Genomic DNA, 16,721 nt, shown 5'->3' on the forward strand with positions numbered 1-16,721 from the left:
CTGCCAGAGGGGGCACACATCACCATGTAGATGTGCTTGGTTTACAATTCTTTATCCTGGTTTTAGATTTTACTATGAAGAGTATGTGAGGGAGCAATACAAAACTGCAGGATAAGGCTTAACACATGACATGATGGTACATTATATATGGCTAAAACAATATTCATACCTTCTCAAATTTAAGTTAAACGTTTATTTATTTGTTCACTCACAGGGTAGTAAGTGGCTCACGGGATGCCACCCTTCGAGTTTGGGATATAGAGACGGGGCAGTGCCTACATGTACTTATGGGGCATGTAGCAGCGGTCCGCTGTGTTCAGTATGATGGACGGCGGGTGGTTAGCGGTGCTTACGATTTCATGGTAAAAGTCTGGGATCCAGAGACCGAAACCTGTTTACACACACTTCAAGGCCATACAAACAGAGTCTATTCGTTACAGGTAAGAACATCCTTTTGTGAAAGTGTTTTTTAGTTTATTCCTTCCACTTTGCCTTCCAAAAAAACCAAGAATTAGCCTTCCTAAATGTCTAGGATTGTGTGTGTGTCTGCAAAAAGATATTTTGGAGCTGCATGTGTTTTATTATGAATGTATGTAGGTCAAATGCCATTCCGATTTCCTTTTCCTATGCTCATAGCTCATTACACGGTGCCCTTACCCACAGACTCTTTGCTCTCTTACTGCTGTCTGCGGAGATGCCCTCTGGTTATAGGGAGCATCTGATTTCTTGAAGTGATTGGCTAGACCATTGTAGGTCACTGATTATCTCAGTCTTTCCATCACATTACTGTAGAACGATTACTTGTGACCTAATTTGATTGTACATTCTGGAGAACTAGGAGATCATCCCTTTTTACGTCATTGGTCATGTTATGTTCATTTATGTGCTTTTGTTTTGTTTTTTTTTGTAAGAAATTATATACTTTGTATAAAAACAGAAATGATAGACCAGTGTGTTCTGGGATTGATGGCATATGGTTACTTTTTTATGAAAGATGGTGGTACCTAGGATGGGTAATATTGGTATGGATTATCTCTTCTGGGATAAGCAGGTTACAAGTCCGATTATATATAGCTGCTGCTGATATTCTTTGAATCTTGTATCAGGATTTTTTGGTTGGATACTTGCAGCAGTCACTTAGAGCAGAGGGGAGGGGCTGTGGAACAGTTCATTGTAAAGAGCAGTAAGACCTTCAGGATGAAAGACCCACATAGAGCCCTTGCAGGAGCTGCAAACCTGGATTTACAGTCGACTTTTCACAGCCTACACATCTCTCCATGGCCTATACCTGGCACTGCCTGCAGTTTATTATGACAAAACACATGACATATTCTGCTTTAAAGATTATTATTCCCTTACAATATATAGTGGAACTGAAAATTTGTTTTGGGTATGATCTATTTTAAAGGAAATCTTCCATCAATATCATGGGACCAGGGACACTTACTAATAGATCCAGGCTCTGTGACTGGTAATCTTCTTATATTTGTTATCCATGGTCTTTCTTCTAAAATAAACTTCTAAAAAAAAAAAATATTCTAATAAGCTTAAATGGGGCATTACTCCTGCAGGCATTACCAGAGCCTCTGTGCTCTATATTCACAGGCTGTTACACTGCAGGAGCACTTTCCCCATCCCACTGTGTGAGATAACATCAGGCAGAAGGGAATGGGAGACGGTTTGTGAAGAAACAGTGTGGAGGGGCGGTATAAGCTACCCGGGTAACTCCCCAGAGCCCTTTTGGCTCAAAAGTTGTTTTTAGAAGGATTACCACAGTCATAGTGCCTTATGTGGCTGGGCGGGCATACCGCTGTGCGCTGGAGAGGAGCATGTGACCCCTCCATAGAGAAAAGCATTGCACGGCCGAACACACAGGGAAAGATCGAACATGCTCTATCTTTTTCCCCATGTACAGTCCGTAACCATATCTCCGCCATAGCGGCTATGAGGAGTTATATACGGCCTCAAATTTGCAGCAGCATAAACATCCCCACAGACAGCCATCTGAATATACCCTAAGCGTCCCTGGTTTATCATGCTTGGTTTTGATGATAGATTTCCTTTAAGAAGGCCACATTTTAATATAATTACAATTGTGAGTGGCCAGTGGATGCTAATCTGTGGCATATGCCATGGGTGAGATGGGCAAGGCCTATTTGTTTGCCCATTTCTTTAGTTTTCTCCTATCTGAATACATGCCGGTATAGCTGAGCTGCATATTTACTAGTATGTCGGGATAGATAGACTGCTTATGTAATGTGTATGGACAGCCTTACACTGCACATGCACGGTCTTCATTGACTTCTGTATAACCTCTTTGTTTTTGCCTTGCAGTTTGATGGCATCCATGTTGTCAGTGGATCTTTGGATACCTCAATCAGAGTCTGGGATGTGGAGACCGGGAATTGTATCCACACTCTTACCGGGCACCAGTCATTAACCAGTGGAATGGAACTAAAGGACAACATTCTCGTGTCTGGAAACGCAGATTCTACTGTTAAAATTTGGGACATTAAGACCGGACAGTGTTTACAAACATTGCAAGGTAATTTGACTTGTCTGAATGGTATTTAGTAAGACAACAGGATCGGGATGTGTCACATCATGTGGGAGCATAATGAACATTGGCGGCCTATCCAGTGCTCTTTTCCTACGGTTTTTAAGGATAGTGATCCATTACATGTAGTAGTTCTCTGTAAGTTCTTAGCTACATAAGGGGCCGCCTTCAGCTCCCAGAGCTCAAACAAGTTAATATATTAAATCTATGAAATAACAATTTGTGTTCCGAGATGTCAGATCTGTTCACGCTCTAGAAAACAGTGATAAGCGTCAGCTGTGAAACCTGCATTAACATAGTTTACAATTTAGGTTTAATGGCAGAAGCTTGGAATAAAGTCTCTGAAAGAGCCTCTTAGAAGAAAAAATGTTTGCAGGGAAATAAAAAGCTCCATTGTCCTCTGCACTTTCCTGCATCTATTCTTAGGAGAGGAAATCCTCCTCATTCCACTCTCTTGATTTATTTGACTAGACGGCTTATGCTGCCTCCCAGTCTAATTAAGTCATTGAGTCTTGTAAGGTGCTGGTAAGCTCGGAGTAATGCAAGGATTGATTTTTGATATGTCATTCTTGAGATTTTTTTTCTGGTCTGTTAGCTAAATTTATCATTATTGTAATGGAGCATTCAGTCTTGATGCAGTGTATTGCCTTGTACTGCCTAAATTCCCATATTTTTACCTTTTTAGATGTGTTACTATTACAACTCTTTATAACCCAACACTTCTGACAAAGCTGTTGGAGGAAGGTTTATAAGGGCTAATCTGAGCCCTTATAATAATAATAATTCCTTTATTTATTTATTTATACAGATTACGCAGCGCTGCACAGAACTTGCTAAATCGGCCCCTGTCCCCAATGGGGCTCACAATCTAATCAACCTACCAGTATGTTTTGGTGTGTGGGAGGACCCAGAGAAAAACCCCATGCAAACACAGAGAGAACATATAAAAACTCTCTGCAGATGTTGACCCTGGTCCCCAGCGCAGCAAGGCTGTAATGCTAACCACTAAGCCACTGTGCTGCTCTACTTTAGTTGTAGATTTCCATTGCTGGAAGTCTCCACAACAACAGAATGGGTGGAGATAGAATTTATGGACCCACGACCGCTGTTGGGTTACAATATATTTGTAGGACGTGCGCATATTAGATCAGAAGCTCCATGGATACTGGTTATTTGCAAGTCCTTATTCAAAAAGTACTGAACCAACACGATAAAAACGTAGAAAAAGATGATTGTCCCATCTGACACGTTTTGATTCCCACAGACTCTTAATCATAAAACTTTGATTTCCCACTTAAGAAAATGAAAGCTGAACAAGAATATCTTCAAGGATTTTTTGAGTGTTCAAAAACAAATGGTCTGTAGGGAACATGGGGTAAATGCTCTGCTTTTAACTTGATAATAAATTGATGGATACTTACCTGTCTATTCCCCAAACAATCCGGAGCATGGTGTCCATTGTTCAGCCACTAAAAAAAGGAATGTTTTTTAATAGGCCTCTAGTCTACCTACAATCTTCTAATTTTCTGCTTTGGGATGTTGCTTAGCCACAGGTACAGAGTTCTAGAATCCTTCTCTGGAGATGTGCATGACAGGTAGACTTCTGCTCCAGCCTGTTACCTTACAGCCAGACTCAAACCAGTAAGGAGGGAACTTGGCTGCTGCTACAGCTAGTTACCTTACAGCCAGACTCAAACCAGTAAGGAGGGAACTTGGCTGCTGCTACAGCCAGTTACCTTACAGCCAGACTCAAACCAGTAAGGAGGGAACTTGGCTGCTGCTACAGCCAGTTACCTTACAGCCAGACTCAAACTAGTGAGAAAAGAAGGGGGGTTCATGTGCGATGCACAGAATATTTTTATATATTTAAGAGTTTTGACTGTAGAATGTAGATTGAAGAAGAATTACTTTTTTAAAAAAAAATTCCTGGACATTCACTGTGTTAATAACATAACTCATTGTACTTTTTATTTCCATAGGTCCCAACAAACATCAAAGCGCTGTGACTTGTTTACAGTTCAACAAGAATTTTGTAATAACCAGCTCCGATGATGGGACTGTAAAACTATGGGACTTGAAAACTGGTGAATTTATTCGGAACCTAGTCACATTAGAAAGTGGAGGAAGTGGAGGGGTTGTGTGGCGAATTCGGGCCTCCAACACAAAGCTTGTGTGTGCAGTTGGAAGTAGAAATGGGACTGAAGAGACAAAGCTGCTGGTGCTGGACTTTGATGTGGACATGAAGTGAAGGCTGGGGAAATTCCTTTGTCCAAATTTCTAGACTACGTAATTTTCCCATTTTTCTGCCTCCCACTTCTTACCCAGCCTTTCCCTCCAAAAATATCCATTGGCCTTGGCAAAACAGGATTCAAGCTTGGGACACCCTATTGTGAAGACCTACACGTGGTAGATGAGAAGACCTCTTGTCATATAATGACTTCCCGTTTTGATGTGGGCTACCTTTTTCTTTTGCAAAAAGGAGGACTCTCAAAATGTAACCAGGTGCAATTATTTCTAGCCGTCTGCAGATGGTCGCAGGGGCGGCCCAGCAACTGGGCTGTCCTTAAAGCTGGACCCTAACTAAACGTTTCACACATTACTGGTTGACTTCAGAAGAGAGCAGTCGCAACAAAGTCCTTTTCTGGTTTTTGAAATGCTGAAAAAAAAAAAAACTGTGAATTTTTTTTTTTTTGTACAGTTTTATCACTTTTTCATTTTTGCGGACTATTGCCAATGTCAATCAATCACAGTATTAGCCTCTGTTTCTCTACTTTAATGTTGCATCCATCTACATGTTTCAATGTATATGTTGCTCTGGGGGTGACAAGCTTGTCTTTACGTTCTCAGATGGATCTAAATCTCGATGCTGGTGCTAGCAAGTAGGTCTTTTATCAATGGGATTGTTGTCCCACAGCTGTACTGTATTCCCAGTGGCCAAACATATTTATGCTGCTAAATGAAAGGAGAGAAGGAAAAAAAAAAGCAAATTTTTTTTTTATTATTATTTTACTGCTGTGACGTTTTAGTCCCAGGCTGAATTCCAAATTTCTTCTAGTTTGGATACAGAAAAAAGACTTTTTGCCACTGAAAATTGAACCCACTGTGCCTCTAAGAGGCCGTAAGTGGGACAGTTTCAGACAACTAAGAGTGAAGTTTGCTTGCAAAGAAAAAATGAAAAAAAGTGTGTAAAAGCTTATTTTCTTGTTTATTTTTTTTTTTTTTGAGCAAAATGTAAACACATTCCTTAGAACAGAGGTGTTGTAGCCTGTTCTTTTGGGAACTTCTTGTTGTGAGGCTGTGGTGAATGTGGAGAAAAATAAAAAAAAAAGTAAAAAAAATTATATATATGACATAACACAACTGACAGAAACAACCGATCAGACTCAAAAAAAAATGACAGTATTTTGGGGGAAAACAGCTGTTACAGTAAAACAGGGCAGATGACAAACGAAGCAGAAGGCAAAGAGATGTTTTTTTTTTTTGCAGTGCGAGCTTCACGTGCAGATATACAACCATTTACAATTGTCAAATAATTTGCCTCATGTTCCAGGAGTCACAACTCAAGCTGAACTGTGAAAAAAGTGGTTTAACACTGTATCCTATGCGACCTTTTGAAAAAAACATTTTCTTAGACTTTTTTTTTTTTTTCGTTCCTCCTCATCCTATTTTTTTTTTTTTTTTTTTTGTTTTATTATTTATAGTCTGGTTTTAAAATAATCAGATTCCATTTTGTTCATTTTACAGTTCTGTAACAACATGATGTGATGGAGGAAAACAATGTTTAAAGGGATTGTGTCTATGGTTTGATTCACTTAGAAATTTTATTTTCTTATAACTTAAGTGCAATAAAATGTGTTTTTTTTTCATGTTACAGACTTTTATTGGTGCTTTTGTTTTATAAATTCTGCGGACAGTGGCAATGTTTTCTGTCAAGACAAAATAACATGAGGCTATTACTGGGGTCACAGGTGTCGGGGCCATTATCGGGATTACAGGCATAGGGCTTATTACTAGGATCACAGTTATAGAGATCTTTACCGTTATATCGCAGGTGTAGGGGCCGTTACCTGGATCGCAGGTGTAGGGGCCGTTACCTGGATCGCAGGTGTAGGGGCCGTTACCTGGATCGCAGGTGTAGGGGCCGTTACCTGGATCGCAGGTGTAGGGGCCGTTACCTGGATCGCAGGTGTAGGGGCCGTTACCTGGATCGCAGGTGTAGGGGCCGTTACCTGGATCGCAGGTGTAGGGGCCGTTACCTGGATCGCAGGTGTAGGGGCCACTACCGGGGACATTTTCTTACACTTTTTTTTTCGGCCCAGCTAATGAACAGCAAGATTATGCAAGTCCTATTTAGAAGAAATCCAAACTATAAGATATATCATTAAAAGGGTGCTATGAGATGCTGTGTGCTTACAATGTGCTTAGAATGTTAGGTTTGCAGGGTTTATCGACACTTTTATTCAGCTTATGAATATTCTACTAGTGTCTGACACAGAAAAAGGTAGATGACAGATCAGAGAACACACACACACACACACACACACACACACACACACACACACACACACACACACACACACCTCTCCTCCTAGATAAAGACCTTTGTGTGTGTAGCTAGTAGAATAAGTCTCTGCACTGGCAGGAAGTTCCTGTATCTGAGCTGGTCTTGTAATGCAGGGAGGACTGTAGTTTGCAAACTAGAGAAGCTATTTAGGAGAAGAATGTGACCATAGTGAGAAGATTTACATATCCAGGGGCAGCAAAAATTGTGTACAGACAGGATAGAATTGTATCTGTGAAATGACGCATTTTTGTTAACATCAGTGAATTCAAGAATTATTTTGTTATCCTGAGTATATTAAGAATCTTGTCTTCATGGGAACAGCCCTTTAAGGCCTCATGCACAAGACTGTTATGGGGGCCATGATCTGACCATGAGAGATCGTGTGGAGACTTGACAAAGAATTGTAACACCCAGTTGTCAATTTATTCACACAATTCCAAGCCATATAAAAAAAAAAACTGTTCTAGAACTAAAACATGTTCAGAAATGTGACAAGCCCTCTTAGAAATCAAGTCAAACATCAGCTCAGCCCCCACATGCCAGGGGTTGCCTTTTAGACCATGTAATCTGCTAAAACACACAAGTAAATAATATATTTTTTGGTGAGTGACAACATCTGCGTAGTTCAATAAGTAGCAAAAGGAATGCTAAAAAATAACAGCTTTAACATTAGTAAGTGGGTTGTAAATAAAAATGACATCAGAGAGAGCTGAAAACATTAATTCCCATTCTTCACATCTACATGTAATTGCCCACTGCTTTGCCTGTCCTCCCACAAACTACATCTGGCTCTGGCCATGGCAATTGCTAATTTCAATCAACTCAAAATAAGAGGACAGGATAACGAGAGCGAGGGAGGAAGACGTATGAAGTCTGGAGCAGCAGAGTATTAGACATGAATAGATGAACTAGCCAAGTCTTCAAATGGATTACATCTCTATTAGTGGAACTGTAGCGGTCATCTAAGACAGTGGTCCCCAACCGCCGGTCCAGCTAGCTCTGCGGCCCTGCGCCTGGTCAGAGCTCGCTCTGTGTGGATTTATAATGTTTTCTGCCATAGCCGTGACAGCTCGCAGCTCCCAGCAGAGAACATTATACAGGACGGGGTGGGGCGTCGGCCGGGTCTTAGTGACGCAACCCTCCACAGCACAGCATGGTACCTGTTGTACGTCACGGGGCGGGTCTTAGTGACGCGGTCCTCCTGCACAGCATGGTGTGTTCCTGACGGGGTGGGGCGGCAGGCTCTCCTTACTGACACGCCCCTGGCAGAACATGTTATGTGGGGCGTGCTGGGACAGCAGACTGGCTTCAGTGACGCGGCTCCTGGTACCGGTGTTCAGTGTGTAGCGCTGCTAAGCAGCAGCGCTGTATACACTGACGCTCAATGTACAATGCTGCTACTTAGCAGCGCTGTACACAGAGGTCCCGCCAGTATCCTCCCCATACAGTGCTGTCTGGTGCATATAGCAGTGCTAGTAGCAGTGCTGTACACTGAAACTGGGTTTTTTGCCATGACAACAGCAAAAACGAGATTATGGAGTAGACTGGACATAAGGAACACACTTCGGGTTTCACTGTCTCACATCACCCCTAGATGGGACCGTCTTGTTGCAGGAAAACAAGCCCAGTGCTCTTACTGATTCAGGGAAACAAGCCTGGTGCTCCCACTCATTCTAAACCTATGGTAAGTTGAATCACATTCTCATTATAAATGTCATAATTATATAAGTATGCACTAAGCTCCACCCCTCCATAACCCCACCCCATATGACCAAAGCCCCGCCCCCACTCCCACCGGACCATGGAAAACTGGTCTAGCATAAAGCCGGTCCCTGGTGCAAAAAAAGGTTGGGGACCTCCGATCTAAGACATCTAAAAACTAGACAGAAAACAGGAGTTGGGGGAATCTTTTAAGACTGGCTTTTTAAACATCAGTCTTAAGTCCCCACCCCCTGCTGCATTTTGGATACACTAAGTATATCCATAAGAGATCACCTTGACTGACCAGGTCAGTTTTCTAGCAGAAACTATAGCGAATATTGGATGGGGTGTTCACACTGGGATACAGACATTTGGGGGGATATTTATCAGGACCTCTGCGCAACGCCAGTGGCGCAGAGGCCCTGAAATAATCGCAAATGCTAGCTCATTGCTAGCTTTTGCAATTATTTGCCCCAATCCGCCACCTTTACGCCAGTGGGACGTGAAGGGGGAGCGTGGCCGGCCGGTAGTGGGCCGTCGCGGGGTGTTACTGTCCCCTGCGCACTTGCTGCTGCCGGCGCCTTTTCATACATGAAAAGTCGCCGGGCCGCAATTTTTCTACGCCAGGCCCTGCCTGACGTAGGATAAACGCTGCGCTGCCAGCAGCCCCGATACATCAAGAGGCAGAAGCCTCTTGATGTATCGGGCTGTGAATTTGCAGCGGCGGGGCTATCATAGGCTGCCGCACGAGCGCCAGCATATGATAAATATCCCCCTTGGAGAGAAAAGGATTGGACCACACATCTACACATTATACAATGATCTATTGCCACTAGGCTACAAACAGTAACAAAACAAACACAAGGTTATTGGATCCATTTTGATCAAATTGCTCAAGCCCACTAACCACTTCATGAAGACCTCATTTTAGTGGGTCCCTACACTACTGGGTGCAGCATCACATAGTGTCCACTGTCGCCACAACACAGCGCCAGCAGGGACCAAGACCCAACAGCCTCTTCCCCCCTCCCTTCCCCCGTACCCATACTGGCAAACTAAGCCCCCATGGCTCTAGACCCTGGATCCCCACCAGCACTGCACTACAGAAACAGCAGGCACTCTACAATACCGTAACACGTGAAAAGGTCCTGAATGCTCACCATTCCACATGGTCTCGGATAATAACTGAAAGCAAGTAGGCGGCAGTAACCTCCGAATTAAAAACGCTTGGGCCGAATGGGATGGACTGCTCGTGTCTGGAATGAAAACTTAAGTAAATGAGGGGACAGAAATAAAAGTAAACAGGATTCCCAAAGTGGCTTGCAGGGCAACACTCTAGAAAATGGGGCTTTATACACACCTTGCCTGCTGGAAAGATGATGGACGTGTTATAGTCAACTAACTTGACTGTGTTACATTGGTCCAACGTGCATTTTGTTGACAATCATGCGCCTATTTACCAAGAGTTTTGTCAATGTGCCTGGCCCAATGAGTTTGTCAGGCATAGGCTCCCTTCCACCACATTTGTAGTAGTGACGCTTCTGAAATAAGCTCAAACCTCTACTCTGGTTGCCTTACCTTTTTCTATACAACTGGAATGAGCATCTCACATGTAAAGGGTTTTTTTAAGTCCTGCCCTCCTCAAGTTTTATTTCGAGCTCTGTTTTTTTCTGAGCTTTTGAGAGGAGATACATTTTTATCAAATTTCTGTATAATGCAAGGACTCCCATTTTGTGCAAGGTGTGTTGTTCGTGGGATCGGGCTGCATACGAATGTCTGATGATATCCGTGTTCAGTCTATATTGCATTCGCATCCGTTTTTGTACATCTGTATCTGCAAAAAGAACTGATGGAGATGACAAAATGCCTGCATACGGATATCATCCGTGTGCCGTGCATTTTTTTTATTTTTTTTTTTTTTTAGATCCATTGACATCAGTTCTGCAAAAAGTAGTCAAATTTCCATCAGAATAAGGAAACGCCTATTCACAAAAAGTTGCCTCTATATTTTTTTGCTTTTTTCTTCCTCATCCCCATCCTCTTCATAGACTTCTATGGGAAGCCGCCTGTCTTCACTGAAGACTTGAATGAGGAAATGTGTCATCTTGAGTTTGAAGGAACCATTTGAACAGTGTATAGTAACAGTATATTCCATAGTGCTGTATACAGATAGGCAGGTGCAAAGCAAAAAAGGAAAAAAAATGTTGGGCTATTGAATAGTCTGACACCGACTAATACTTTCATTCAGTTGAGTTTAAAATATGATCCAGTCTTACTATCAGGTTGTCTTAAATTGTGTAAAATCCAGAACCCTAATACTGGATGACTATTCTGCAAGCTGACCGTGATGTCCATAAATATTAGGATGAAGAATCTTGCTACAATTATTCTATTAAAGGGGTATTCCCACGACAACAAGTTTCTTAAATATACTCAGGATAACGGTGTAACACATTCTCTAATTCACTGTTATTAACAAAAATGCAGCATTTCACAGATACAAGTCCAACCTGTCTCCATCAGTCCTGCTTTACACAATTTCAGCTGCCCTAGACACGACCCTGTAACTTGGGGTCAGGGAAGTCATCTTGGTTTTCTGTGTGAGATTGTAGAGCTGAGATTTCTGTGTCTTCCTGCTCCGAGACTTTAGCCACACCCTTTGCACGAAGCTCACAGACACTGATCACTTCCTGCCAGGACATTGTGAGCACAGAAAAACTACAAACTACTAGAAGATAAGTGATCCGGGGGAAGGGGGAGGCAGACATAGATCTGTGAGATGTAGCAGAGCACTCCGTGTAACATTGTAAAAGTCTGTCAGCCGCTGTGTAATAGGCTTCTCACAGATCTCATCATCTCTGATCTGTCTAATCTCTTTCTATGTGTCAGTGTGTTAGTACAGTAGCCAGATGAAAGTGTATTTACACCTGTACCCTGATAATATAACCACATTGTCACCCCACAGAACTAGATGCATTATAATGTGTTTGCTTAGAGGGGCCCTTAAATTTTACACTGAGCAGCATAGAGAGAGATAGGAGCTAAAACAGCAATAACACTCAGTAACATTGTAAAGTAAGGGGTTAAAATGATCTTTATCGTGTTAACATCACTAGGGGATTGAAATGTGAGAATTTTCTTTTGTGGGAAACCCCTTTAATTCTAAATCTACAATTTTTTTATGGTATAATATGTACTGATAGTTTAAGATCAGGAAGAGGAAGATTGTTAGCCTTGTGTTTAGCATTAGGATAAAAAAGTCTAATTTTGGAAATCCCCTTTAAAGTACAGAGGATTCAGCATATGGAAACTATTGCACCTGGGTCTTTTGTTCCTCTTGTGCTTGTGTCAATACATGTCTGTCATCATTTAAATGTTGCCTATGACTTAATGATTGCTTTAGTAAGAATGCCTTTGTTATGTTACGGCGCCTTTTTATATATATAATGAGGATTGTGATAATGAACCCTACGAGTCCCCTCTAGAGGATGTCATCTGCTTGGATTGTACCAAGTTGGCTTGGAAAGTTAATTATCCTGAAACACCAGGGATTATGAATCTGCAGCAACATATGTAGAGATACAGTCTAGCCGGTCACGGTACCATACAGATTGACAGGATTAGAAAAACATGGCTGCATTTTCTCCAAAATAGTACAATACTTGTCTTTGGGTTATGGCTGAATTTGCAGATGAACTCCACTACAGTGAATGGGATTGAGGTGCAGTATCATCCAAAACCTGTAGAAAGATATATTGACGTTTCTGAAACAAATTAACATTTTTTACATAAAATCTTTTTTAGAATTTGAAATAGCAGTTCTATTACTACTCTCATTTTGACAAGACTGCTAATGTTCATCCTGAGTGTTATTTACCGCTACATGCACTTAGAAGTAATAGAACGTCCCAGCGGAAAGATACTACCCGCACCTGGACATTCTATTAAGTCCAGCTTCTGGCACCGGCTCACAAACGGAGATTGCACCAAAAGCAGCGGGTGTCCGCTGTCTATTACAGCTGACACCGAGCTCTAATACCACGGTATATAAGGGTCTTCCCCCTAATGATCGGATCTCCTGTGCCACATACCAGGGGATCCGATCCTCTTCTGGGCAGCCCCAAGGTCTACCAAGTGCCCCGGGGCTGCCCGACGTTCCCAGCAGTCAGACTATCTGCTTCAAAAGTAGAGAATTTCAAACGTTGTAAAGAATTTTTCAAATTTTTTTTACAAATTTCTGTTTTTTTAATAACTAAACACAAAAGATGTCATCCCAAGAAAACATTAGCAGAATCCCCTGAATATGTTGAAGCGTTCCAAAGCTATAACCACTTAAAGTGACACAGGGCAGATTTAAAAAATGTCCTAAAGGCCAAAATAGGGGTTAAACTTCCCTGAAGTTATGCCCTGTGGCTTCCTTTTTGATCTGAATAGTTGTCCATGAGATAAAAACTTTGATCCCCCGCTTATTATTTTTGCTATCCTAGTGGGTCTGTAGGACCTAACCTTTATGGTTCATGAACTTTTATATTTCATTGAAAATGTATAAAAATACAACAATACTTATGCAAAAGTGCAGATATTGTCACAAACAAGTAGATATCCCTTACATGTAGAGAGGATACCCGTTATATAGAGAAATGAGGTCTGGTAACTGTATATGCCCTGTCAATGATACACTAACAACCACAGAATGCTAGTGATATGATTAATAAGAACAAAGAGGAAGATGAGGATGGAGAGACAGGGCTTTATGTCCCTTCCTCACTAGTGTGGGCAGTCCCCAAAACTATTGAATTGTATTATACTTGGCATGGTAGTCACACTTTCTCCGTAGATATGTTATAATCCTGCCATACAGTGCCACATTGGCTCGGCTGCTAGGATGTGGACCTTTGCTTCTGCTGCTGGGCCACCTATGCTACTTTCCTACACTGAGTATGGTCCTACCCAAGGGTACTCACATGGTGGTGTGAAGTATTGCTATATTCCAAGAGTTCTGTGCCCCAAGATCTGTGTGCCGTGCTGTGATGTTCCGGACCCCTTAAGGGGTATGCAAAGTCAATTCATTAGTGTTTTTTATATACATGAGAACTCTCTGTATGGGATTATATTGGGTCAAAAGGTCATCCCTGTAGCAAGTATATAACCGAGAAATGAACGTGGGGATTCGTGGATTGAGATAAAAGAACAATGCTGATTAAATATTATATTTAATATACTGTAGGGGCACACAAGGCAAAACAATATATGCACTATAGATATATACAGTTAGCAGAGTACAAGCAGAGCACTACAAGTATAAGCAATTCAGTTACCTTGTGCTGGACTAATTGGGGAAAGATGTTAGTTCACATTTCACGATAATTCCTACTCTTGATGTGATGGTAAAAATTCCCCTAGCCAAAAGACAATGGGCAAAAGGGGCAATGTGCTTATATTAGCTGTTCAACACCCCCTAAGTGGATCTAGAGAACATCCCACCTTGGATCAGATCCAGGACCTTGGATGAGCTCTAGCTTCTCAATAGGAAGTCACAGGATCAGGGTTCTGGTCTCATTGGATCCATCTTTATATGTAGCTTCTGTTGAGACCAAATACCACGGTCCCATTGAGAGTTCTGTATATCTTATTTCCAAAGAGTGCTAGAACAAACAGACCCAGGTACGCATTCACCTCATTGCCCTGATCTTAGATATGTATTTGGCCTGTGGCTAAGATGGACCATAACTCCATAACTGGCATGCAAAGTTATTGGAGGAATTCTAAGAAGCCTGTCAGTGTCACCAGGTCTGTGGAAGTGACACTCTCCAGCTTGTCTTCCTGACCTTTACGTTATTCAGATAAGTCGGGGGGAAAGCGAGTGACGTGTATTGGCACTGTTGAACATAATGCGCCCTCCCCCTGCTGTATAGTCTTATAGCATTATCAATGACCTGGGTCACGAGTACTATGGTAAGACGATTTTTTGTTTCTTTACAGTTTTGTGCCTGCAGAGATTTGGTTATGACCTGGGAAAACACTGAGCGACTGCTGCTGAATCCCTGGCTCCAGCTAATGAATAAATATGCCAGATGAATTGAGTTACCGGTGATGACTGCCAATTGACCTTATTTTCTGGGTTGTTTATACTAGGGACAGGCAGGGGAGATATAGAAGAGTTGGTGTCTATGGTTGCATGTGTACAGAAAATAGAAGAATGGGCAATACGGTATTTGGACCAAGCACAAACAATTAAATACTGTACATAATCACGAGTAAATTTTGTCAAAAATATGTATATCTTTATTTAAGATACAAGCAACACAATTTTGTTGGACATGTTTCTACAGATATCATGGTAAGGACAGTGGTGACAGAACCCTTAGACTGAAATGATAAATATTTTAAAATGTGCGAGCGGGCACTATATTATATTTTATTGATTGGCGTCACCCATGCAATAAACAGTAAAATTGTTGATTTGGCCGAAAATGCCTGATGGTGACTTGCAGGCACAGCCAAAGCCATTGCACATGGCAGTTCTTGTCCCTAAGTTTCTGATTCTGATCCGTTTCTCCTAAAATATGCTAAACTACCCAATTCTTTTCTTTGTAGAAAGGGTTTTCCCACCAAACAAGCTAGGCCCTTTTCACAGGATAGAGCGTTACTTGCTAAATGGTGGGGGTCTCAGTGATGATGTTGCGTTCCGAGATTAATGGAGCAGGCAGTCGTGCATGACCATTCTCCTCTATTCATCTCTATGGAGCTGACGAAGATTGCCGAGTATTATATCATAAAAGTAATATTCAGTTTATATACCTTACCCATTTAGTGAGATGCCTGTTGGTGAAGGTGAGGTACCCTGATGCACATTTTGCATGTCACCCCTTCCTCAGGGAACCAGCAACTAGTAGAACCAATAACCTGTAATGAGAAATGGGCAGATATATAAAGGAGTTCCTAGATGCCACCCCCAGCAGCTGAGTGGTATGGATGTCTATTTCTTAAGTCACCAGCTGATACTAACACACAGGTCCAGATAACATTACCCAGAGGAAACTGGCTCTGAAAGGCAGCTGTTCGTCAAAGCTCCCAGAAAAAAGCCCTGTGTGTGTCATTAACAGATTGTTTTGGTACATTACATCTATGGCTATCCTATTTCTTGCATTGTACAAGACATGTTTTGCTCCTATAATTCATTCATAACCTAAAGTATTATTCTTTTTTATGAAAATCACATCTCAATCATTTCATGCGTATAATATAATTTCGACAAAATTTTATAAACAAATTTACTCTATATCCCTTAATGACCGCCATATCAGGTCTTTACGGTGGCTATTAAGGGTACTTCATCTGACGCACTGTTTTTCTACATCGGCACTTCAGAAGAAGTTTAAGGACACACGGAAAAACTCAGGGTGTTTAACCCCTTACACGCGCCCAATTCATGAAAATTAGAAAAATCACAAAGGTTTTGCACCTCATAACTTCCTTGAAAAATGAGAGGATGCATAAAATATAAATTCAACATAAAACAGACATTCCAGAAATGTTATTTTAACTATCTGCCTGGAACATTTAAACTTTAAAAATGAAGAATTTTTCCAAAATTTTGCCAAATTTGAATTTTTTTCAGAATGAAACACAAAACTTAGCACTTAAGTTTTACAACTAATGTGAGAACACTGATAGGTTTGTTTTTTTATGCAGTTTTTGAGACCTAGCCAAAGCTGATAATAAAAATAATTCTTTATTTATATAGCACACGCAGATGTTGCGTGCTGCACAGAGCATGTCAAATCGGTCCCTGTCCCCAATGGGCTCACAATCTAAACAACCTACCAGTGTGTTTTGGAGTGTGGGAGGAAACCAGAGTACCTGGAGAAAACCCATGCAAACACTGAGAGAGCATAC

General features: G+C 41.5%; 1 protein-coding gene across 7 annotated transcripts in view; it reads left to right on the top strand.

Annotated features, from left to right (window-relative positions):
* The window catches only part of FBXW7 (F-box and WD repeat domain containing 7), a 111,338-nt gene extending 104,910 nt beyond the window's left edge, over positions 1-6,428 (top strand). For all 7 annotated transcript variants that reach the window (XM_072121255.1, XM_072121264.1, XM_072121245.1 and 4 more), the window contains 3 exons: positions 215-440; positions 2,335-2,545; positions 4,537-6,428. In XM_072121255.1, the coding sequence (XP_071977356.1) occupies positions 215-440; positions 2,335-2,545; positions 4,537-4,805 (706 nt within the window). In that variant the 3' untranslated portion in view covers positions 4,806-6,428. The remainder of the gene's footprint in view (positions 1-214; positions 441-2,334; positions 2,546-4,536) is intronic.
* The last annotated feature ends 10,293 nt before the right edge of the window (positions 6,429-16,721 follow it).

Source organism: Engystomops pustulosus, chromosome 1 (assembly GCF_040894005.1).
Source record: "Engystomops pustulosus chromosome 1, aEngPut4.maternal, whole genome shotgun sequence".
NCBI classification, from domain to species: Eukaryota; Metazoa; Chordata; class Amphibia; order Anura; family Leptodactylidae; genus Engystomops; species Engystomops pustulosus.